Below are 23,894 nucleotides of genomic sequence, written 5' to 3'. Positions count from 1 at the left end.
GCTGTGCTCTTTCCATTAAAATAAGTAAGAAAATGTATAATTTGAGCCATTGAACAAGGATGCTGGAACTTGCCATAAATACTTAGGATAAAATCTTATGATAAATATCTAGATATGAAATGAATTTATATCAATTAACAGGAAGGTTCATCACCTAAAATGGTAAACAGGTAGGAAACTGCCTGCCTCTGTATTCTCTTGCTTCAGCAGCTAGAAACCAGTGGTTCTGCTCAGTGCTGTGCTGTAGCCAGGGAGGACTTCTGCTTAGCAGGCTCCACTGGGAGCTTCCCTGTCAACAGGTGTCTCTCTTCCCAGCAGCACCATGAGGTGGGTACCAATATTCATCTTTTCAGAGAAATTAAGTACTTACACATTATTGTATGTAAAGTAGCAAGAAACCAGAAATTCAGAAACTAGAATTAAGCAAGAAATTGCTGTGGTAATTTTCCTTAAAAAATTTAGCTCATAAATATTTACTAATACTAGTGTTCAGCTTTTGCTATAGCACTAAGCTCCATCAACAAAGCTGCTAATCATGCTATGTACAGGAAGTCAAATAAGAACTCATTGCTGTAGGCAGCGACTTTCTAGAGACAGGACCTTTAGGAGGTAATTCTGAGTGGGGCACAGGCTTGCTTGCTGCTCCTCTCCCTGTGTTTTGAGGGAAAGGCTGTGTAACCTCATGGCAAAGCTGCATGACAAGAAGAGAGCCCTCAGCAGAAGCTCTGCCTCAGGCTTCTAGCCTGCAGAGAGGTATGCGCAAAGAAGGTTGTCGTCACTGAAGCCTTCCAGTGTGATACAAACTCTAAGCTGACCCTTCTTAATCACTCAGTGCTCCTGCTAACAAGAAGGAAGCGACTGAAACCACAAAGCCTTGACCATATCTAAATTCTCTTAAAAGCTTTTCATTGAGACTGGTGTTACACTAACCTGTCGTGTTACCACGGAGGGACGGTATACAAAACACAGTTACGCCTTTCCATCTCCAGTTCCACATGTGGACTTTTACAGGATCCACAAAGTCACTCACAAAGGGGTGATTCTGCTGCGCTCTTCTTTCTCCAGGTGAGGGTCCATGCACACTACTTGCTGACTCCCCTCAGAGGTGGTACCTACTTTCGAACAGCCTTAAACTGAGGGAGAAGCTCAGGACCCTGGCTTTGAAATACAGGGGACACATGCAGTCCCTTCCCTCTGAGACTCTGGAGTCTAGAAGGGGTAGTTTTTAAAAATATGAACATTGCTGACACACAGGTCCTTTCAGCATTGTCTGGCATCTGGAATGAAACTGGGGGGTGGGGAGTGGGGTGGGGGGGTAGCAAAGGGAAGCTGTGCTGTGGTGGCTTAGACCAGGGGCCAACACAGGCTTTCTGAGAGAAGCCCTGAAGGCAAGGCAGGCCCTCAACACTAGGGAATTAGGTTTATTGCAGTGAGCATGGCTAATCAAGTCTGCACGTCACCATGGTGGCTCTTGATACTGTCAGGGGTGCAGGACTGTTGGGAGGGAAGGGAGGCCAGCTTTGCATCTGCCTCTACCTTAGCAGATTCTTTGGAAGGCTGGGCCACAGTGCTGCAGTCCTGTGGGGGAAAGAATGCATTTCTGAGGGTGGACTGACAGAATTGGTAACAGAAGGGGTCAGAGAAGGAATCCAGGATCACTGTCTGGGTGTGAGCCACTGGCTGAACAGAGGTGATGTGTACTGAGACAGGGAAGCCTGGAGGAAGACGTGTGGTGTGAGAAAGACGATGCCCAGGGACAGCTGGGCTGGATGACTATGTATGCATCTCAAGAGAGGCTGGATCCCTAGGCTCAGCTGCTGGCTTATGTGGACCAAAGCACATGTAATTTTCTTCTGCTGTGCGTGTGTGTGTGTGTGTGTGTGTGTGTGTGTGTGTGTGTGTATGTGTTTGGACTTTTATATTATCATCTTAGTTTGCCAATTTTTAGGATATATATCTAATATATCTCCGTCCGTCTATCTATCTATCTATCTATCTATCTATCTATCTATCTATCTATCTATCTATCTATCTATCTATCAGAATGCAACATATACCAGAGTCCTATGTGGAAGACAATTCCCTTTCTGCTAAATAAAATGAGTTTCAATAAAAATTAAACTGTATAATTTCATCCCAATTGTATATACCCACTTTAAAATACTGAGTCCTATCTGAGAGAGATTTTTCTTCATGTGTTGTCAATTGAATATGAAACCATATCTTTTCAAACTTACTTTATTAAACATTAATTTAGTGGTAATTCACACTTATGATACTTTCAATTAGAAGAATGTAGGCAGAAAACAAAGAAAAGAAAAGAAAACAAAGGTTCTTGACTCCAAGAACCACAATGGTGTTACTGCAATGGCAGAGCAGGTGTTCAGCACAGTGGTCTCTGAGTGACTTACTGGGAGTATAGAGGGGATGAGTAAGTGCTTTCAGCTATTAAAGTGAGTGGCTTTTTTTTTTTTTTTTTTTTGAGACAAAGCCTTACTGTGCTGAGGCATGTGGACCCTCCTGCCCCAGCTGCCCGAGTGCTAGGATTGTAGGTATGGGCGCCATGCCTGGTGTGGATGACTTTCTGAAGAACAGGAGACCAAGGCATGCTGCCCAGGCAAATGTCTCTGTGACTATACAACTGTGCTCCACGATGGTGTTTTTGAAAAATTTTATTCAATTAAAAAAAATTTTTTTTTTGAGAAGGAAGCTGTCCAGGTTGTCCTTGAACCCTCAGCTGGAACTACAAGTAGGAGCCACTGAACTGGGTGAGATAAACACAGGCATAACTTTTTTTTTTTTTTTAGATTTATTTATTTGTTATATGTAATTATACTGTAGCTGTCTTCAGACACTCCTGAAGAGGGCGTCAGATCTCATTACAGATGGTTGTGAGCCACCATGTGGTTGCTGGGATTTGAACTCAGGACCTCTGGAAGAGCAGTCAGTGCTCTTAACCACTGAGCCATCTCACCAGCCCAGGTATAACTTAAGAGTTCATTTCTGTCTTGTAAAAGCTGTGCTTTGTCCAAGTTGTTGTTGCTTTTTTCTTATTTTTCTTATTCTCTGCTGCTTATTGTCTATCTCTGGGTTGGATTCCCTAGAATATCTCAGACAAATATTCTTTCTTTCCTTAAACATTTCTATGATAGACTTGTTCTAGCATGGAGTCTCCTGCTCCTTTGGCAAAGGACCACAGACTCACACCTCACCTAGTTGTTCCCTCAGATCTTAAATTCCTCCTCACTTCAATACCAAAGCTGAGTTCAGCGAGAGGGGTCCAGCTTCCCAGTCACCGTCAGAGGACAGCTACTGTAGGATGTGCTGTCTACTGGCTGGACCTACACAGTGTGAGATGCAGAGAAACGCGAGGCACTTCAGATAAAGTACACAAACCAGCCAAATACACAATCCAGTTTTCTTTCTCTCATACTTTATTTTCAACAGCAAAAAGTTCTCAGATTTTACTTCCCCCTTTTTACTAGAAGCACTACCAGTTTGTTTTTTGATAAATATGGTCTATAACTAGCTAGTAGCACTGGAGCTCTGATCTGTTCGTTTCAAAGATTAAAAGGCTTATCCGAATTAAAGAACCCCAACTTATTGATTACTCCTGGAAATTCATATGAACATACTGAAGATCTGTAAGTCAAATTTAAGCTCGTGTGTGCTGAGCTTAACTATTGAGAAAACAGCCAAACCCCTTGCATGTTAGGCAGGGGGAGAGCCCCCAGTGTTGCTTCTACAACAGGAGCTGGTATGAGGAATGCTTTATTTGACTTTGTTCAGGGAATTTGTGACAATTGCTGCTTCTCATCTAGGGCAGAGAGAAGTCAGATTCTCTAGCTACGCACACTGACTAGGAGTTACCAACGTTTTCATAACGGTAAGCCTTAGCAGGGTGTGGTGTTAGCTTCTGCTGTTCAGTCCATTCCCTGGTATGTAGAGCAACTACTAGTCGAGAACATTTTCCTTGGGTTGAGGTGTGACACACTGGCAGAACACATACTATGCATATGTAAGACCCTGGATGAGACAGAAGGACAGCTTTACCTGTGACATATTACTAAATTTCCTTGATGTACTGCAAAAATTATGTAAAGTTGTGTGTGTGTGTGTGTGTGTGTGTGTGTGTGTGTGCATGGTATGTGTGGTATGTGTATGTGTGTGGTTATGGCATGAGTATAGAGGCCAGAAACCAGGTTTTGGGAGTCAGTCCTCTCCTGCTGCCATGTGCATCCCAGGGATTGAATGCATATGGTCAGGCTCAGTGGCAAGCACTTTTACCCACTGGCCATCTTGCTTTCTCCATACAAACAAAGACCCTTAAATCCTATGATTATTTGCTTACAAAATCTGAACCCCACCCGAAGTAGCCTTATATTAATTTTAGCCAATTGCACTGTCAACAATTATTGGAATTGGCAAAGACTTCAATATAAGCAGGCAAGAGAGTTGTCACTTGAGGCAGAGAAACTCCAGCCCTTAAAGCAGACAAAAGTTAGCAACACCAGAGGGACCAGGCTGGTGTCTATGCGACTAGAATCAGAAGAACAATTCATTGCCTAGAAATTTATGATTTTATGATTCAGATGTTTACAAAAAAATTCTATAGGGTGGTCTTCAAAAAAATCCATCTTTCTTAACACTGAGAAGAAAAACACAACAGAATTGATGTGAAATATAATAAATACCTTTAATAAGTGCCCCTTAATACACGAGAATAAACTATTAGGCATTACTAATAGTCATTTATATATTTATCTCTTTCACCAAAATAGCGCAGGATCTACATAGACTTGAAGGCATTTTCAATAACAAGTCAATCTAAGACATTTGAGCAACTGTCTTTCTCATGAAGCAACACAGCTGCTGGACAAGAAGACACTGTGCTGGCCCAGGTCAGTCAGCCACATGCTTCACTCACATTATGTATCTGCAGTTGGTACTGGGGTACACTGAATTTCAGGGTTCAGTTCTTCATAGGAACAATTTATTTTCATACAACTCAAATAAGGGAGTTTTCCTAAAAAGTTATTTTTCTGTTCTGATTAAATCCAGATCTGAGGCAGGAGACTTTGACTTAATATGTGGCTATATCATTTTACTCTCATCCCCTATTACTGAAAATGAACAAAAATACATAATATGTTAAATATGTTAAACATGTCAAACTCAGTTCCATTCAATTCTGGTGAGATGTGGATTTCATTATCAGTCATTTCTATGGGGTGTCTTAAAACATGACCTCTTTATGAATTTGCATTTATGAATATGCAGGCCACTTCTTTGCAAGAAAATATATGTTAGCTCTTAAACTTTAACTTTTGCATAGAAGCAGGCAGTAACAAAAAGCTTTCAAGTGGGTGAGAGGGTGAATGTGAAACTGATACTGCACCCAGCCTCCCATGTAAATAGAAGGACATGGGAACTATTCCTTTTCATTGTACAGACAAGGAAACCAAAGTGCAGAGCAGTAAATACATCCATCCAGGGCCACAAAAGTAATGCTGTACCTGGGCTTGAGCCTAAAGACCTGCCACTCACAGTCTGTCTTTGCTCTTTCAATACTGCACTGTTTACTGCACTGCATAACCCTCAGGATTGCCAGGGAGATTCTAATTATGTGATTAATCAGCTCATGATCCTTCTACCATGGACACATGTGTGCAGGATGTATGCATGTATTATGTATGTATATATGTATTATGTATGCATGCATGCATGCATGCACAGTGTTGGGAATCAAACCTGGGACTCTTACATGCTAGGCATAGCTCCACACCCCACTACTCCTTATGTTTATACTTTTGACCCTTGCTTCCTAAGCCCTTTAGATCACAGTCTTCTGTTTTGTTATCTTTTTATTTCTACTGTTCTATTTAACTTGCCTGATTTCACAAGCATACAAAGCTGCTTTAAATATATGGCATTAAGAAGAACTGACATTTAAACATCTTAACTGATGCAAAAGGAATTCTTAAACTTTTTTTTTATCAATGAATGATTTAAAAACTTTAAGCCCACCTGACCCCCATAACGAGTCTCTGTGTGTCCTAAAAACTCCCCTGGCACTGACTGTTCTAGCAATCTGCTGTAACGCACACTGTGTAGAGGCAGAGCACACCCATTGTTCAGTTCTCAGCAGCAGTAACTTACATTTCACTGTTATCTGTTGTGACCTAGGTGTTTCCCGACCATTCTCGAAAGCAGTTTGACTCCGGGAAGTCAAAGAATGATTTATTTTCATTTTTTGCAAGCTACAGCACTCCCTCATCGAATCTGCACACTCTTAGTATCTGAGAGAAAAGGATGGAAGCACTCGCTCCTCAAGGCAACAGGGTTCCTTCCAGGCTGTCTGTCTGCAGGAGGAACCGGAGCTGGGCAGGACAGGACAGGAGGGGTCTGCAGACAGAGCTGAGGGGGTGAGGAAGGAAGCCTCCCCAGAGGACTGAGTGGGCACGGGGGTCAACAACACTCAGGTCTCAATGGAGGAAATCCTTGCTCTGTCCAGATTCGGGCTTCCTCACCCACAGCCCTGGCTCTCCGCTGTAACATAAGCATGCTGCGCAAACAGGAAGAGGAATTCCCAGATCTCTGGCCATTTTCTTAATTAGTGCAGTGCTTACCGACAATCATAACCACCAGTAAGCATTCTCAAGCTTATTTGCTTGCTTTTTTTATTTTTTTAAATCACACGCTTTTAAATCAACATGCAGATAATGCACACACAGCTGAGTCATCATTTCAGGACTCAAGTGAGGAGACGAACAACAAACACCCGACATATTCATCGGGAAAATGATTTTTCCTGGAATTATGTGGCTGTAAACACAAATAAAGCAGTGTTCTGATTAATAATAAAGATGGAATAGCCTCTCCAAAACCCACAGGGTTTGGAGGAGAATCCCAAACTGGGAAAAATACACAAACAAATCTGGACAAATTCACCTGAAACCAGCACTGGCTTCCTAACTGTCCTTATCAGTAGCAGTTACTGCGGACTGCTCATGTCCTGTCAACTCTGCTCTCTGCAAGCAGCATTAAACATTCACCATAGAGAACTCAGAGTAAGGACAACAGCAAACAGAGAGACAGACATACAGTGGTAGACAGACGTGCCAGCCAGCAAGGTGACAGAACAGGAATGTAGCCATCCTGCCCTGTCCAGAGACAGACTGACCTTCCTTGAGACTTTTCTGGTTGCTTCCCTCAAGGCATTCCTTTTCTTTGAAAGGTTCGAAATCCTCAGCAGTTAAAATCTCTGGGAAGCCTTGTGGCTGCTTCTTGGAGCTATCGATCATGGTGAAGACTTCTGGAGACAGGCAGCATCCAGCAGGAGAGAAGCTTGATTTGCAGGACCGTAGAGAGCACAGAACACTCTGGTCCTGCTCCCTCCTCACAGCACACTGGTCACAGGGCAATTAAGTCTCTAAGTGACATAAGGCAGCCATTCTCTTGGAGTTCCCAGGTTGACCTGCAGACACACTCCTTCGGGTGGGAGCCTTTAACTCTTCCACACTGGAGGGAGGCAGAGGCTGCGAGGCACGACTCTTAAGATCCCACCCCCTTTCCCAGCCATCCCCCTTCCCTTTGCCATTCCAGCCTCCCCCGCGCTGGCTGCTTCAATCTGCAGCTAGATGCTCCCAATCATCTGACGAGCACTGAGTCAAGCAGTTAAAAATAAAATCTCTAGCTGTTAAAGAGAAACCTTTGCTGATAACAGGAAGATGAACGGCTGGCTGCCGTCTCTGCCGCGCTCTCTGTAAGCAAAGCCTTGGGCTGTGAAATACTTCACACTGGCCAGACGAGCCCATGCATTACTCATGAAGTTCTCCAGCTAAACAAATGACAGGAGAGGACATCCAAAGGAAGCAGTTTTATCTCTGCAGAGGCACCACACTGAATAAACATGCCACCAGCACATCTGGGTGGAAAGCATCCCTTCCCTCCCAGTTCCTTTGTGGGAGCCTCTTGCTTCATAGGGCTATCCCTGGCAGAGCTTTATAGCCAGGAATGTGCTGCAAATCCGGCTGCTTCCTTGGCTGTTCAGAACCCATGGAGCAGCAGTTTGCCTTTGTGCCACTAGTCGGCTGAGAGAGCTCACATCACTAGGATTCTTTTTTAAAGGAGAATTGTTCTCCTAACTACAAAGCAATGTCACTAAGCGATGCTCCTAAAAGATTTAATCAGCGATGGGCTAGAGTTTCATTTCACAACAGGAGTGCCTTTTCTGCAAGGCACAGGTGGCTGCTCACACATGCAAGGGGCACTCTGGAAGGAAATGTTTATGGATGGAAATTCCAGGCAATGTGTAAACAAGTTTGTTTCCATATACACCAAACACACACCAGCAGACACAATACTCTGATTTTTAGAGTTCTAACTATGTGCCTTTGCATGGAGCTCCCATATGCCCATCAACAAATGGTCGTGGCACAAGAGCTGTGCTCGATGAGGAGTCTTGTTGGATGAGTAATTTTACTTGTACACAACCAAGGGACAAGACTAAGCTGAAAAAAAAAAAAAAAAAAACCCAGGAGAAAATAGCTGGCAGCACTGCTGCTGATCAGTGACCAGGCATGACTGATGGAAGATGAAGAAACTCTAAAGGATGGATATTTCTTCTGAAGAGAAGATGAAGTTATATTAGTCATACACAGCATGGCCCTTGGTGGACTGAAGAAAGCATTACATCCTGCACACAGGTGAAGCAATATTTCCCCTTCGAGCACAGATGGGTTTAGATCAAGAATCCTGAAAATCGTTTGCCTCTGGTTTCAAGGCTAGTGTGCAGTCAACCCACACTATCCTAAGATTGCTATCTACCCTTCTCCCACATCCCTGGAGAATGGGATTATACAGCATACGACATGTTTCTTGTCAACTGAGGCTCCTTTTAAAGCAACAGAAATCTTCCAGCATAGTCTAAGAACACACGGAAGTGTCTATCACACTGCCCTCGAGCAAAGCTCTGCTACTGTTCCCTGTCTCTGGACCTAGTTTCCAGACACAGCATCCCTGTCCTTCCAAGAGTCACAAGGAGTGACTGCTGTTTACTGGGTACTTCATCAACATTTTTACACATATTACACGTATTCCAGCAGTCCTGCTGAGCTTCATGATGATTTGAATATCACAGACATTGAAGAACAAAGACCAGGATCACAAAGGCTTAGAACTGAACCACAGTTGCTATTCTCCAAATCGGAAGGTCTTTTTATTGCACTGCACTGCCTGGTTTCTCTACAATAGGCCCTAGTTCTAAGTTTTGGCTAGAGACATGTAGCAGCAGAAGTCATGAGTTTATGATATCCCTGCTCTTTGGGGGAATAACCACAAGGCACTAATTTATAAAAGTATTTTAACTTTTTATGAAGCAGTAACTCTTTTTCTATTTATTTATCTATCAATCAGTCAGCTCTGCTGTTGATAGACTTGCAAAATCAGTATTATCAACTCAATTTACAGATGGGAAAACTGAGGCCTAGGAAAATTAAATACTTTGTTAGAGATAGCATATCTCATAAGTGAAGGCCAGGATTCTTATAAAATAAACTTGGCTCTAGGGCTTACATCTTACAGTACTTTGCAAAAGAAACAGTAAAAACAACAGGGGGCATGTACTTTTCTACGGTGCTGCTCAATGTTTTCAGTCTATAGGTTAAAAAACACGCACATATTTCAAGTTACACTCATCACTTTAAAACTTGAAACACCATTGTTGAAGTCTTTGTGAAGGAAACTCTGCCGACATATTATCTCTCCATGGAAGCGGCAGCCTCCCATCAATGAAGCGCAGTCTGCTGCAGGCTTACAGCAAAGCCTCAGCTTTGCCGTTTCAAAAAGAAATAATTTCTCTAGTAATGGAGATACCTAAAAAATGTTTTTGCTGTGTTTCAAAGGATTTGAAATAGTTTCAAATTTACAAAGCATTTCCCCCAAACATTCTGTGAGAATTTCTGATACTATCTCTTCAAGAACATTGCTGAGCATGTTCACACATAAGGCCACCTTTTTACAGAACCACAGCGTTAAGAGTCAGTACTGAGCTCTCTTGTTTTAGCTTTCTTGCTCCTGCTCTGTCCTCTCACCCTTTTCCCCCACTCCTCACTCCCATCAACCCTTTCTCTCCAAATGCTCATAGCTGGCTTTTACTTCTCTGTCTCTCTGTCTGTCTCTCTGTATCTCTCTCTGTGTCTCTCTCTGTCTCTCTCTCTACTACCCTCTCAATTTCCCTCCCCATGCCCTGAATAAACTCTATACAAAAAAAAAAAGTCAGTATTGAGAGAGATCGAGTCTGATAAGCTACTACTATCAACCCACAAACTCCATCCAAGTTCCAAATTGTCCAAATAGCAAAAGGGATCCAAAGCTAGGTCCCATCTGTAGTTTGGGTTTAAGGACTGCATCCTTGTGATGAGACTGGTGACACAGTTGGAAGGAAGACTATCATCCTGTCTGTAGTTACAGATGTCCCCCAATTTATGTCCTGATATATTAATTTTAAATAAAAAGTACCGTTAAGTTCAAAGTTCATTAAGCAATCCCCAACATACAACGTACCACAGTAGCACAGCACTCCAGCATATCCGATGGCTCCTGGTAACCCTGGGGGGACTGGAAGTGGTGGTTGTTGGCCACTGCCTAACTCTGCGCAAGAGAACTAGACTGCATACTGTCAGCTCAGGAAAAGATCAGAATCCAAAGCATGGTTTCTATACTACATGTACTGCTTTTATGCCCCTGTAAGTTGGAAACTCATAAGCAGAATTATAAATTGTGGACCATCCATATTAGAGGTATACCCAACTCTAAGGAAATGAATAGCTGGTATGTATTACCAGTTTACAGCATGGTCTCAAGGCTTCCTGTTTTGTTCAAGGGGTTGTATCTATGACTGTCATTTATTTGATGATAGGACTGTCTCTATCAGAGGCCAGGACTCCTAGTTTGGCATTATCTTCTAATAAGAAGTTTCAAGTCCACCTTGTACCCCTACCCCATTTAGGAACTAGGGTCTGAAGGTGAGGTGTGGCCACTCTTCCAGGCCTTCTGAGCACAGAGCTAGGATGTGCTGCATGAGTAGACATGTTTCCATTTAATACATACACACACGTTTACATCTCTGTATATGAAGAGATAGCAAATACATTCTATTTGTGTGAGTGTGTGGTTTTGTGTACATATATAAAATCTGTATTATCTATACACAGCAAAGAGCACAGATTTGCCCCAATGCTTCCAGTTTCCAGAACAACGCCTAAGGTCAATGCTATTTTCTTCGCTGCTCTCATGACTCTCTTTTCCCCCAGGGCCAGAGCTGCCTCCAGAGTCTCTACAACCCACTGCTGGCCACAGTCTAGCTGTGTAGCTCTGCCCTGCACAGATGATGTTTCATTCTGACCAACCACACCCAGTGTCCTAGGGCAGCTACCTTGCTGTGACCTTGGTCTTCAGGTTGAGCAGAGAGGAGAGAGAACCTTGCATTGCTTTAGCAGGAAAGCCCAAGGTGTCACAGGAACTGCTGTGCAGGGGTCTGCTCTTCTTTCTACCACATGTACTGCGCACCTTTATTGTCATTTGGCTCTTTGTCAGGAGCAACATTTAACTTCAAATGATATGTGATTAAAGTCACTTCTATTTAAGATAAATTTGCTTTGCCAGTGTTTGTGTGTATGCATACTCAAAAGAGCTCTTTAACCCCTACAGAGGCTGCCAGAAATCAAGCCAGTTTCTCCAGCACTAAACAAAGATAGTTAATACGCGTGAGAAAAACTGTGTGGTTTAGAGTAGCAGCGTTTCAAGAAAGGCTTCAGGGATCAAATATAAACAAACATGGCTCAAGGGATCCACACAAAACCCTGGCAGAGCCAAGGGAGGCTCACAAAAGTCCTGATGAGCAGATTCCTGCTGGGATGACGTCATATCTAGAAAGTCCGGGGCATATTTTAACAGGGCATGCTCCACTGATGCAAAGTCTTTAAAAGTTACAGCGCCAAGAGGCTTCTGGGGTTGAGGACACTGCTTTGGCATTCTGACTTGGAAATAGAGAGAGTGTGGCCTTTCTTGTAACCCCCACAGTGTGTTGGTTTGTCACAGATCCTCAGCTACTGCTCTCTGGAGAGAAGTGAACTTGGTGGCTTACTGCACACTGGCTGGGCATATTCACAGAAGAAACAAGTTTCTTCTAAGTTTTTTTCTAAGGGCACCATGTTTCTATAAGTCTTATTTTGGGTCCTTATTTCTTTCCCTTTTAACACTATAAATACTATTCTAAAAAGGAAACCATGACTAAATAAATAGGGCAACTTGCACTGGTGAGTTTGAATTTTTTTTCAGAAAGGAAATTGAAATTAAATGCACTATCATTGAAGTAAGATCTTTAATGGTGTTCATCCTTATTATTTAAACAATACATTTTTGTCAAGAATGGTGTATTTCTATAATCCCAGCAAGTGGAAACTGAAACAAGAGGATAGCAATTAGTTTCAAGGCCAGCCTGAAGTATAGAGTGAGATTATTCTAAAAACAAAAACTAAAAGCAGTAACAATGAAACCCCTCCATTCAGACTGGTGGAGCAGGGTGAAGACTAGCACATGGCCTAGGGTCCCCATGAGTCATCCTCAGGCCTCACTGCTCCATGGCAAAAGAAACTCCACATGAATGTCTCACGCCGTGTTATATCTTGCTTAGAATGAAGGCATACTTGATCAATCAAGAGACGACAGAGCACCCGTGTCAGCTCAGAGAAGCAGTCTGAGTACTTCCCCGTTTCTAAGCTTTACAGTTACATAAGCAGACGACTGGTTATGAAAGAGTCATAACTAAGAGCTCTCCGTGGATTCTCTTCTAGCTAGTACTAGAAGTCCTCAGAAGACAGTCACAGTCAGAGAGAAGAGAAAGAAACGACACAGCTCTGAAACCTTAACAAAGATGTACAAGACAACAGGAAAGTACAGTGGACCAGATCCCAGCAGCTCAATGGCTTGTTAGTACATTATGGTCAGTGATGTTGGAGTAGCTGCTGAAATAATTAGGCACCCTGACAGTTGGAGCTACCCTCTTCATCCCAGTGCTCCATTACAATTCTTTCCTAGTCACATTTCATAAAATGTAGTATCATAAGGTTCTGCAGCACGAGAACAAGCATGCATGAGGACGTACAAGTTAAGTGGGTCGTTTTACACTCAGATCTCATACGGTAGTTCTCACCCCTGCAGCACGGTTTTGTTTTGTTTTAAATCAATTTTAATTGTGTGTGAGTGTATGTGCTGGGAACCAAATTTGGATCCTCGGCAAGAACAGCAATACCCTTAACCACTGAGTTATCTCTCTAGCCTCCTCCCTCCATAAAAAATTCTTTCTATAAAAGGGAAGCCAATGCCTCTTATCTTGAGAAAAACCCAGCCGCATTAGAGTAAACTGTATATATGAAGCCTTCAATGAGAAAAAATCAAAATGTTTACCATCTGTAACAACGGCTTTGAGATCACTAGACACTTTTCACCATCTTTACATCCTTAGATGTTGAGTCAAATGTAATATATGTGGCAACGTATTAATTAACAAATAATCAATACATATCTATTAATACTGGCAGTCCTATAAGGGAGTATTACTCAACAATTAAAAATTATATACAGCAACATGGATGAAACTCAAGATAAACATACTCAATGAAGGAGAACAGACACACACAGTGCACAGACATGCATAATTCAGTTACTTAAAAACAAAGTGTCAATATAAAATGACACAATGTAAGTCAGTTCTAGTAAGTACAGCTCTTCAATCAAGGCAGCCTGACTCTGACAAGTCTTTCACCCAAAGCAAGCACTAGTTCACTTTTTCTTTTTACTAATTCAGTGTGACTTGCAAAGATGAGTGTTTTAAAAGTGGTGACTCGTTTGAAGGGGCAATGGCATCACTAGTAGACTGATAAAGTTTAGGAGCCAGATGGTTCTGGGAAAGGGGCTGGGCTTTAGAGTGAAAGGACACTTAGCTGCTTGGATACACAGGTATCTCTGTGTGTCACTAGAGAAATTGGCCTCAGTAGCAGATCTTAGCATCATAGCCACTGCGCGCCTAACTCCCAACAGGCTGAGGATTTCTTTCTGTCGTCCAACATGGCTGTGCTTGCAGCCTCTCTGGCAGGTCTCCACATGCATGCACATGTGTACCCCAGAGGGCTATACACACACCTTCTGTTTTCCCATCCCATCCGCTACGGCTACACACAGCCCAGGTGAGGATTTTTGATAGGGGTTTTTGATGTTGTTCGGTACTTGATACTTTTTTTAAAGGTTTATTATTATTATTATTATTATTATTATTATTATTTGTTTTTTTTTTTTTTTTGAGACAGGGTTTCTCTGTATAGCCCTGGCTGTCCTGGAACTCACTTTGTAGACCAGGCTGGCCTTGAACTCAGAAATTCGCCTGCCTCTGCGTCCCGAGTGCTGGGATTAAAGGCGTGCGCCATCACGCCCGGCCTAAAGGTTTATTTTTTATTCATGTGTCTGGTCATATGCAAAGAGGTGTTCACAAGGCCAGAAGTGGGTGTTTGATTCCCAGGAGCTAGAGTTAATTCTGAGCATCTCAACATGGGTGCTAGAAACTGAACTTAAGTCTTTTGGAAGAGCAGTAAAGGCTCTTAATTGCTGAATCATCTCTCTAGCTAAATTAATGAATTAAAGTAATTAATTGAAAATTATTTTATTATCTTGAATGTATGAGGTTTTTTTCTTTCTTTCTGGTATATATGACTGTATATACCACATGCATGCAGAGGCAGTGCCCTCAGATGCCAGAAAAGGGCATTAGATTCCCTGGAACTGGAGTTACAGAATGCTGGGTATTGAACCTGGGTGGGTCCTCTGCAAGAATGGCTAGTGCTCCTAATCACTAAACCTTCCATCCAGCTCCTTTATGAAAACATTTTTTAATTGTGTTTTCATTATTTAAGTTTAAGGGGGAAATCTCTATAGTGACCTGGACAGCTATTTTGTTACCAAGTAGTGCCAGAGAGGAAAAAAAAAGTAACAACAGTAACATCTATAGAAAATGACACTTTCATCTGAGCTGGCCCAGAAGAAAGCTGTAAGGAAGGTACGTCTGGAGGACCTTGCCCTCATTCATGTTGTGGAGTTCGGAGTCTACATACAAGGAGCTTGGGTTTGTATCCACGTTCAGTGCTATCCTTGGATAATGTAACATTACACCAGAAGAATGAAATCATCTATTAAGTGTTCCTAAAGATCTATGTCTTACTTAAGCTTGGGAGCACTGCTCCACCATGGGACTCTGGGAGAGAGTGGCTCATAAGCCAAGACATGGCTTCTGCGGTGCCATCTGAATGAATCACACACTGCCTTCACATAGCGTCATGACAAAGGTAGAGATGAAAAAGGTGGCTGAGGAAGGTTTTCTCTGAGAGTGGGACTAACAGCTCTGTCACTGCAGATTAGTACTCTGTAGGAGTGGGGGTTGGGTGGGGGAAAGTAGTGACCCTAAGAGCAGAACACCCAGATTAAAGTGTGGGTAGAGGTGTTTGCTACACAAGTTTGACAACCCAAGTTCCACACCTGTCCCCCAGAGTAGAAGGAGGGAGCTGACTCTCAAGAACTGTCCCAATGAACTTACACATCTATACAAACAAACAAACAAACAAACAAGTATAAAGGGTTATTTTATATGCAACTGAGCAATAAAAGGATGGCAGACAGATAATGGATCAGAAAAACATATTCGCAAAACTAGTCCCTGAAAATTCCCTTAACTAGATGAAAAGCATAAACGTACAACACCTACACATGCCCAGTGGGGCAGACTCATGTATACAGATGGAAGGGTCTCCAGAAGCATGGAGAAGTAGCCAGAGCACTGCAGCCTGATACTTTCATGAGATCCAGGCCAGCTTAGACTACTCAGTGTGACTGTGTCTCAAACTAGCCAATGAAAATAAACAGCAATGACAAAAACATATTAGGTATCAACAACAGAAAGTCGGGGAGGACAGTACTGACAAACTAAGAAAGGTGGGAAGCTCTTGACTACACAGAAGGTGGCCTGAACAGACAGACAGGCCTCATGCACAGACAAGACAATAATCATAAAGATTTCTAAGTTAATCTACAAATTTAGTGTGCTCTCAACATAAATACCCAGTGGCTTTTCAATAAAGACAATCTGACAGTTATGTTTATAGGAAACAACAACAACAACAACAAAACATCCTGACAGATAAGAAAACATACAAAATTAACATCCTATAGTGGAAAGGGGGGCACCAGCTCTGGACCTGGAGAGGGCTTGACAGTCAGACACCGACTGCTCTTGAGAAGATCTGGTTCCGTTCCCAGCACCCACACAGCCCAAGCTCCAGGGATTCTAATGCCTCTGGCCCTCATGGACAACTATAATCATGTTCTCAAGTATGCATGGGTGCATACACATATAGAATAGAATAATAAAAGTAAACCTTAAAAACAAAACAAGAACCTGAGAGGCCCACAGATGTAAATGAAAAAAAAAAAAAATCAAATCATATGAGTGCCGTGAGTGAGGATGAGGGTTTTCCAGGTCCTGGACATTAGAAAAGGTTTTCAAAGTCTGACCCAAGATGCAATTGCAGTCGATGACTGACAGATTTTGGCCACATGCACAGGCACACACACGCACACTCACTCCTATGTATACATGAAACAGTAATAGTAAAGAAAACAAAACAGACAATCCTGAAAGTAGAAGGCAGGCTTGGAGTCAGAGAAAGAAGGAATGGGGAAGGAATGTAGGACATGATCACAGGGTACTGAAGATAATCAAAATATATACATGTATGAAATGTAATGAAATCCATTATTTTGTACAAGTAATAAATTTTAAAAATGAAAAAATAAATAAAATATTGAAAGTTACTTGTGCTTGTCAAGGCAGCGAGTTGCAGACAGACAGGGGAAGGCTGAGGGAAGACTGTAATTCCAGCGCAGCAAAGCCATCAGTAGGATCCACTGCTTAACATTAAAGTCACAGAGGAAACAAGAAGTAAGACTAGAGAAATCCATCTTAAAGGAGATGCAGAGACTAGACAGTGACCTTGGAATAGAGCACAAGAAAGACATTATTCTTCTTCTTCTACAACGGCTATGACTGGATCAACCTGGGGACCTAAGAGGTGTCTGATAGCAGTTAACAGCAGTGCTGCATTCTCATTTTAACATTGTGGGCACAGAAGAGAGTATTTATATTTGTAGTAAGCACATACCTAAGTATCTAGCACTAAAAGCAGCACCAAGAACCTGCTTTCATGTAGTTCAAAGAAAAAGCCAGATCTAGACATGGAAATAACAAGATAATGTAACAGTGGGGATTCTGTGTATAATTTCTGTAACCATCATGTAATCATTTCAAAACATAAAGATTTAGAGCCTGGCCTGTTGATACATGCCTGCAGTCCCCCACTACAGTACCCCCAGTACTCAGAAGCTGAGGCAATGAACACAAGGCTTCAAGGCCAGTCCAGGTAACACAGAACTCATTCTCAAAGCAAACACAAAACAAACAAAAAGCAGAGCTGGAGAGATGACTCAGCAGTTAAGAGCACCAGCTGCTCTTCCAGAGGACCAGGGTTTGATTTCCAGCACTGCAGCTCACAAACCTCTGTAACTCCAGCTTCAGGACACCTGATGCCCTCTTCTGGTTGCCATAGTCACCCAGCATGCAAGTAGAATAGACATATATGTATGCAAAACACCTGCATATCATAAAATAAAATAAATAAAAAAGCTTAAAAATCCCAACCCTCCTCAAACCATACATTGAAGATCTGTGTGTTTCAATGTATGTACAACACAACTTAATAAAAGAGGCAGAGCTTTTCAAGTAAATACTGGGAACCATTTCTGAAGGCTGTCAATAAGGCACAGCTGGCACATTTCTAGAAAGTTGACTACAGGCCATGTCAAGAGCCTCTAAAGCAGTCTGGACTCTGGCCCAGTAATTATGTATCTGTGATTTTGTTCTAAAGATACTGGCTGAGCATCTCTCTCCTTTCTTCTCCTCTTCCTCCCTCTTTCTTCCCTCTATTTCACACTAGCAGGGACTGTACAACCAAGCATCAGTATGATTCAACCATGGCACTCACATATTATGTTGCATAGCTCTTAAGTGGCTTCAAAACTGGAAAATAATTACTGAATGCATCATTGTAAGAAAGAACTAGAATAATGGACCGACCAGGGGAATATTTAATAACCAGGAAAAGTCAGTATGAAGACAAGGAGAGGAGAGCATATTCAGAATGAGACCCGAGTGAGACTGAGCACAGAGCTGGAAAAGGCTGGCAGAGGTTCCGGCCCAGGGCATGGGAAGCATTACCAATGTGCCCAGAATATTTAAATGGAAGCTCATAAGCATTAGGGGCTTCTCTACAGGTGTCTATAATTTAACCTGAAACATGTCTATTTGTTTGCTTGTTTCTTCCTTTATTTTTTTAATTTATTTACATTTCAAGTGTTATCCACTTACCCAGGTTTCTCTCCCTCCTGGAAACACTCTATCCCACCCCCTCCCCCTGCTTCTATGAGAGTGTTCCTACACCCACCCACCCACTCCCACCTCCCTGCCCTCAATTCCCCTACATTGGGGTCACCGATCAAGTCTTCATAGCACCAAGAGCCTCTCCTCCCATTGATACCTGACAAGGCCATCCTCTGCTACATATGCAGCTGGAGCCATGTGGTCCTTGGTTTTGTGGCTTAGTCCCTGGGAGTTTTGGGGGGTCTAGTTGGTTCTTCCTATGGGGTTACAAACCCCTTCAGCTCCTTCAGTCCTTTCTCTCACTCCTGGTTGGCTGCAAGCATCTGACTGTATTTGTAAGGCTCTGGGAGGGCCTCTCAGGAGACAGCTGTATCAGGCTCCTTTCAGCAAGCATTTCTTAGCATCCACAATAGTGTCAAGAGTTTGGTGACTGTATCTGTGATGAATCCCCAGGTGGGATCATCTCTGGATAGCCTTTCCTTCAGTCTCTGAATTGCACTTTGTCTCCATATTTGCTTTTATGAGTATTTTGTATTTCCCTTTCTAAGAAGGACCGAAGCACCCACACCTTGGTCTTCCTTCTTCTTGAGCTTCATTTGGCCTGTAAATTTTATCTTGGGTATTTGGAGCTTTGGGGCTAATATCCACTTATCAGTATATACCATGTATGTTCTTTTGTGACTGGGTTACCTCACTCAGGATGATATGTTCTACTTCCATCTATTTGCCTAAGAATTTCAGAAATTCATTGTTTTTAATAGCTGAGTAGTATTCCATTGTGTAAATAAATGTACCACATTTTCTGTATCCATTCCTCTGTTGAGGGACATCTGGGTTCTTTCCAGTTTCTGGCTATGATAAATAGGGCTGCTGTGAACATAGTAGAGCATGTGTCTTTGTTATATGTTGGAGAATCTTTTGGGTTTATGCCCAAGAGTGGTATAGCTGGGTCCTCAGGTAATACTGTGTCCAATTTTCTTAGGAGCCACAGACTGAGTTCTAGAGTGGTTGTACCACCTTACAATCTGACCAACAATGGTTCCTCTTTTTCTACATCCTTGCCAGCATCTGCTGTCACCTGAGTTTTTGATCTTAGCCATTCTGACTGGTATGAGGTGGAATCTCAGGGTTGTTTTGATTTGCATTTCCCTGATTACTAAGGAAGTTGAACATTTCTTTAGGTGCTTCTCAGCCATTTGAGTTTCCTCAGTTGAGGATTCTCTGTTTAGCTCTGTTTCCCATTTTTTAATAGGGTTATTTGGTTCTCTGGAGTCTAACTTCTTGAGTTCTTTGTATATATTGGATATTACCCCTCTATCAGATATANGGTTGGTAAAGATCTTTCCCCAACCTGTTGGTTGCCATTTTGTCCTACTGACAGTGTACTTTGCCTTACAGAAGTGTTGCAATTTTATGAGGCCCCATTTTGTCAATTCTTGATCTTAGAGCATAAGCCATTGGTATTCTGTTCAGGAACCTTTCCCCTGTGCCCATGTGTTTGAGACTTTCCCCCACTTTCTCTTCTGTTAGATTCAGTGTCTCTGGTTTTATGTGGAGGTCCTTGATCCACTTGGACTTGAGCTTTGTACAGTGAGATAAAAATGGATCAATTTGCAGTCTCCATGTTGACCTGCAGTTGAACCAGCACCATTTGTTGAAAATGCTGTCTTTTTTCCACTGGATGATTTCAGCTCTTTGTCAAAGATCAAGTGACTGTAGGTGTGCGGGTTCATTTCTGGGTCTTCAATTCTATTCCATTGATTACCTGCCTGTCAATGTACCAATACCATACAGTTTTTTATCACTATTACTCTGTAATACAGCTTGAGGTCAGGGATGGTGATTTCCCCAGAAGTTCTTTTATTGCTGAGAATAGTTTTTGATATCTTGGGTTTTTTATTATTCCAAATGAATTTGAGAATTGCTCTTTCTAACTCTATAAAGAATTGAGTTGGAATTTTGATGGGGATTGCATTGAATCTGTAGATTGCTTTCAGCAAGATGGCCATTTTTACTATATTAATTCTGCCAATCCATGAGCATGGGAGATCTTTAACAAGGGTAGGTGAGCACAGGAGACTGAAGAAGCATGATAAAATGTTACTACTGGTGGAACCTATACTGAGACATGAATGTTTACTGTAAAGTATTCTTCAACATGTACTGTATGCCTGAAAATTATTATAATAAAAAGTTCACAACAGTATGAAAAACCCTTATGTAACTATATATTAGTATATGAAATCCCCAGACATCATAAAAGATGCACATTCAAACGAAAAGACAGCAACAAACAGTGAAAGGAGACTTTGCTACAGAGAACATAACATTCCTCACCCATTTTTGGGAGTACAAAATGATTTAGCTGCTTCTGAAAGGATGTTCAAATTTAAACAACTAAATATACAATTAGCAAGCCCACTCTCACACAAGACAATCAAGGCAGTGTTATATACAATAGATCTCAAGTAGAAAGGAGGTATTTAATAACAGGGCATAGGTAAGCTGTGACATGTTCGTATACTGGGATGCCGGTGAGCAATGCCTGAATGGACATCACAAGCACTGTGATGAACATCACACACCCTGTGATGAACACTCAGTTCTCCCATGTCCACATGCTGCGTGGTCCCATTTACAGATGCTCTAGAGCAGCAGTTCTCAACCTGTGGGTTGTGACCCCTCTGGCATATCAGATATTTATGATTCCTAACAGTAGCAAAGTTACAGTTATGAAGTAGCAGTGAAAATAACTTTATGGTTAGGGGGTCACCACAACCTGTGAAACTAAATTATAGGGTCACAGAGTTAGGAAAGATGAGAATCGGCTCCACATAGGACAGATCTTTCTGGGTGACAGCCATGCCCTGCAACTTGACTGATAAAGGCTTAGGATGTGTACATGTATGCATGTGTCAAAATATACTCAACAGCATGCTTCAGATGTGGGTACTGCAATCATATATCACATGTGCACAACGCATATACAGCATATCCCACTGAGAAAATACAAATTACTACTGAATTTTACAAAGTATTTAGAAGTTAACTATACTGCAGATGGCAACCTTTTTGTCGTACACTAAAAATGTGATGGAACGATAAGCAAACGAAAGACGCCTATGTAATAGACAACGCTCACAATCAGTAATTATAGAGTCTCAGTGTTTATTATGTGGATGTTCATCGCATATGGTTGGATTAAAAAACTATCTGAACACTATTACTGTGCCAATCCTACTCTTTTAAGTTTAGTTTTATTTTATTCTTTTGGTTTTTCAAGACAGGGGTTCTCTGGAATGCCCTAGTTGATCTAGAACTCACTCTGTAGACCAGGATGGCCTCAAACTTAAGAAATCCTCCTGCCTCTGCCTCTTGAGTACTAGGATTAAAGATGTGCACCACTATACCTTACTCTATTCTTGTTGACAAGAGTGACATGCACACTTGGAAATGGATCCTGTACTTTGTAAAGAAAGACAATATTAGAATAATTTTTTTCTTAAAAGTCATTATGTCCTACTTTAATCTATAAAGAAGGAGACACAGAAAAATAGAGTTCTAATTGCAGAAAAATGACCTGTTGTTCTTCAAATAAATATTCAGTGGACACTAAATCAGAAGGTCATTTCTGAGAAACAGAGAATGATAAATATTTCTGTAGCAAATTGGAAAGAAACAGAAAAGTGATCACAAATTCAGGTATGAAACAGAGGCAAAGGTTGCTACTACGAGGCCAGAAAGGAATCATCTAGTTGGACAAAGACCAGTAAGTGTTGAAGGATGGTACCTTGCAAACAGGAGCATGGGAGTGACAAGGCTGGGATGGGAAGGGCAGAACACATATGAGAAGGTGACATCCCATGACCGAGTTACTGCAGGTTAGAGCTGGTAGTTGCTCAAGACTTGGGTGCTGGTTGCAAGGAAGCATGAAGGAGAGCTGGAGGGCTGGAGAGCTGTGCACAGCTCAGGCACGATGGAGGGCTGTGCACAGCTCAGGCACGATGGAGGGCTGTGCACAGCTCAGGCATGAAGGAAGGCTTTCAGACCTGTAACCTGCAATGCTGCAGATCTCTCACACTTCAGTTCCTCTTACTTTTCTTTGTAACCCAAGGATAGTGGTGCTCCACTTTCACAGACTGCCTGGGAGGAGACCTGGGACGGTGAAGGAAAGCAGGATGCAGGGAGCAGAAAAGAAATGATGATAAAGGTTTGTTTTAAAAACTGTAATGTTGGGTCTAGAAATATGGTTCAGTGGTTATGAGTGTAGACTGCTCTTGAGAAAACTGAAGTTCCAGCTACAGGGGATCTGATGACCTCTCTGACCTCCATGGACAAATTTATAAATCTACACATTCATTTATAAAATAAAAAAAAAATCCCTTTAAAGCTCAGTGTGTTCGGTGTGGTAGCCCATGTCTATAATCCTGACACTTGAGAGGTGAAGGAGGATCAGGAGCTCAGGCTAAGCCTTGGCTACATCCTTCATGGACTTGCTCAGTGGGTACCTTGCTCAGTGATCCTAACCTTTTCTCTACATTTATTTATTGGATGTGTGTATGACAATGACATGGGAGTCAGTTCTATCTTTCCAACATGTAGGTTCTGGGGATGGAAGTCAGTTCCTCAGACTTGGTGACAAGCACCTGCGCTCACTCAGCCACTTCACTCACTCTGACCTCCCACTTCTAATGCTGGTCTCACCATTATTTGGCCAGTTTAGTTACAGACTGGCTTCTGGGTAACTCTTGTCTTTAGGAGACTGAAGATTAGACACTGTTGATAGTGAGTACAAGGCAGCAACTTGTGGAGTTCCAATTAAGATCTCACCTTGGGGTGAGTATGAAGTGTGTATGTGTTTCCACTGAGTACTTACTTAGTAGAGGAATTCTAATGCTGGAGTGATTGACATTTATTTTTAAGTTATACAAGTTCACACACCCGCCAGCTGTTCCACATCCCTGACACCTCTGATGGCATGCCATGTTTCACTGCTCTGATGACTGAGGACAAAGTACCCATATCCACAGGCACAGGCATCCCGGACATCCATTGTCAACTGTCTGAGTTGTCAATTCTTTTACTGCTGCATGAGATATCATGACCAAGGAAACTTAAAGAAAAAGGTTTTGGGGGCATACAATACCAGAGGATTAGAGTTAATGGCTATCATGGTGTGGAGCACAGCAACAGGCAGATGCAGTGCTGGAGCAGTAGCTGAGCACTTATACCTGAGCTACCAGCAGAAGGCAGGTGGGGGTGGGATGGGGGGAGGAAGAGAGAGGGAGGGGGAGAGGGAGGGGGAGCGAGGGGGAGAGGGAGAGAGAGAGAGAGAGAGAGCCCTACCCAGCTA

General features: G+C 42.2%; 1 protein-coding gene across 9 annotated transcripts in view; it reads right to left on the bottom strand.

Annotated features, from left to right (window-relative positions):
- The window catches only part of Mrtfb (myocardin related transcription factor B), a 162,927-nt gene that overhangs the window by 56,185 nt on the left and 82,848 nt on the right, over positions 1-23,894 (bottom strand). For 2 of the 9 annotated variants that reach the window (XM_029544825.1, XM_021209122.2), the window contains exon 1: positions 7,184-7,542. The exons of the other annotated variants lie outside the window; for them this stretch is intronic. In XM_029544825.1, coding sequence (XP_029400685.1) covers positions 7,184-7,304 — 121 coding nt within the window. In that variant the 5' untranslated portion in view covers positions 7,305-7,542. Of the gene's footprint in view, positions 1-7,183; positions 7,543-23,894 lie in introns of those variants that run through there. 9 annotated transcript variants of the gene reach the window in all.

This window comes from Mus pahari, chromosome 12 (genome assembly GCF_900095145.1).
Source record: "Mus pahari chromosome 12, PAHARI_EIJ_v1.1, whole genome shotgun sequence".
NCBI lineage: Eukaryota > Metazoa > Chordata > Mammalia > Rodentia > Muridae > Mus > Mus pahari.
The sequence above is the reverse complement of the archived record's forward strand: the minus strand, read 5'-3'. Positions and strand labels throughout refer to the sequence as shown.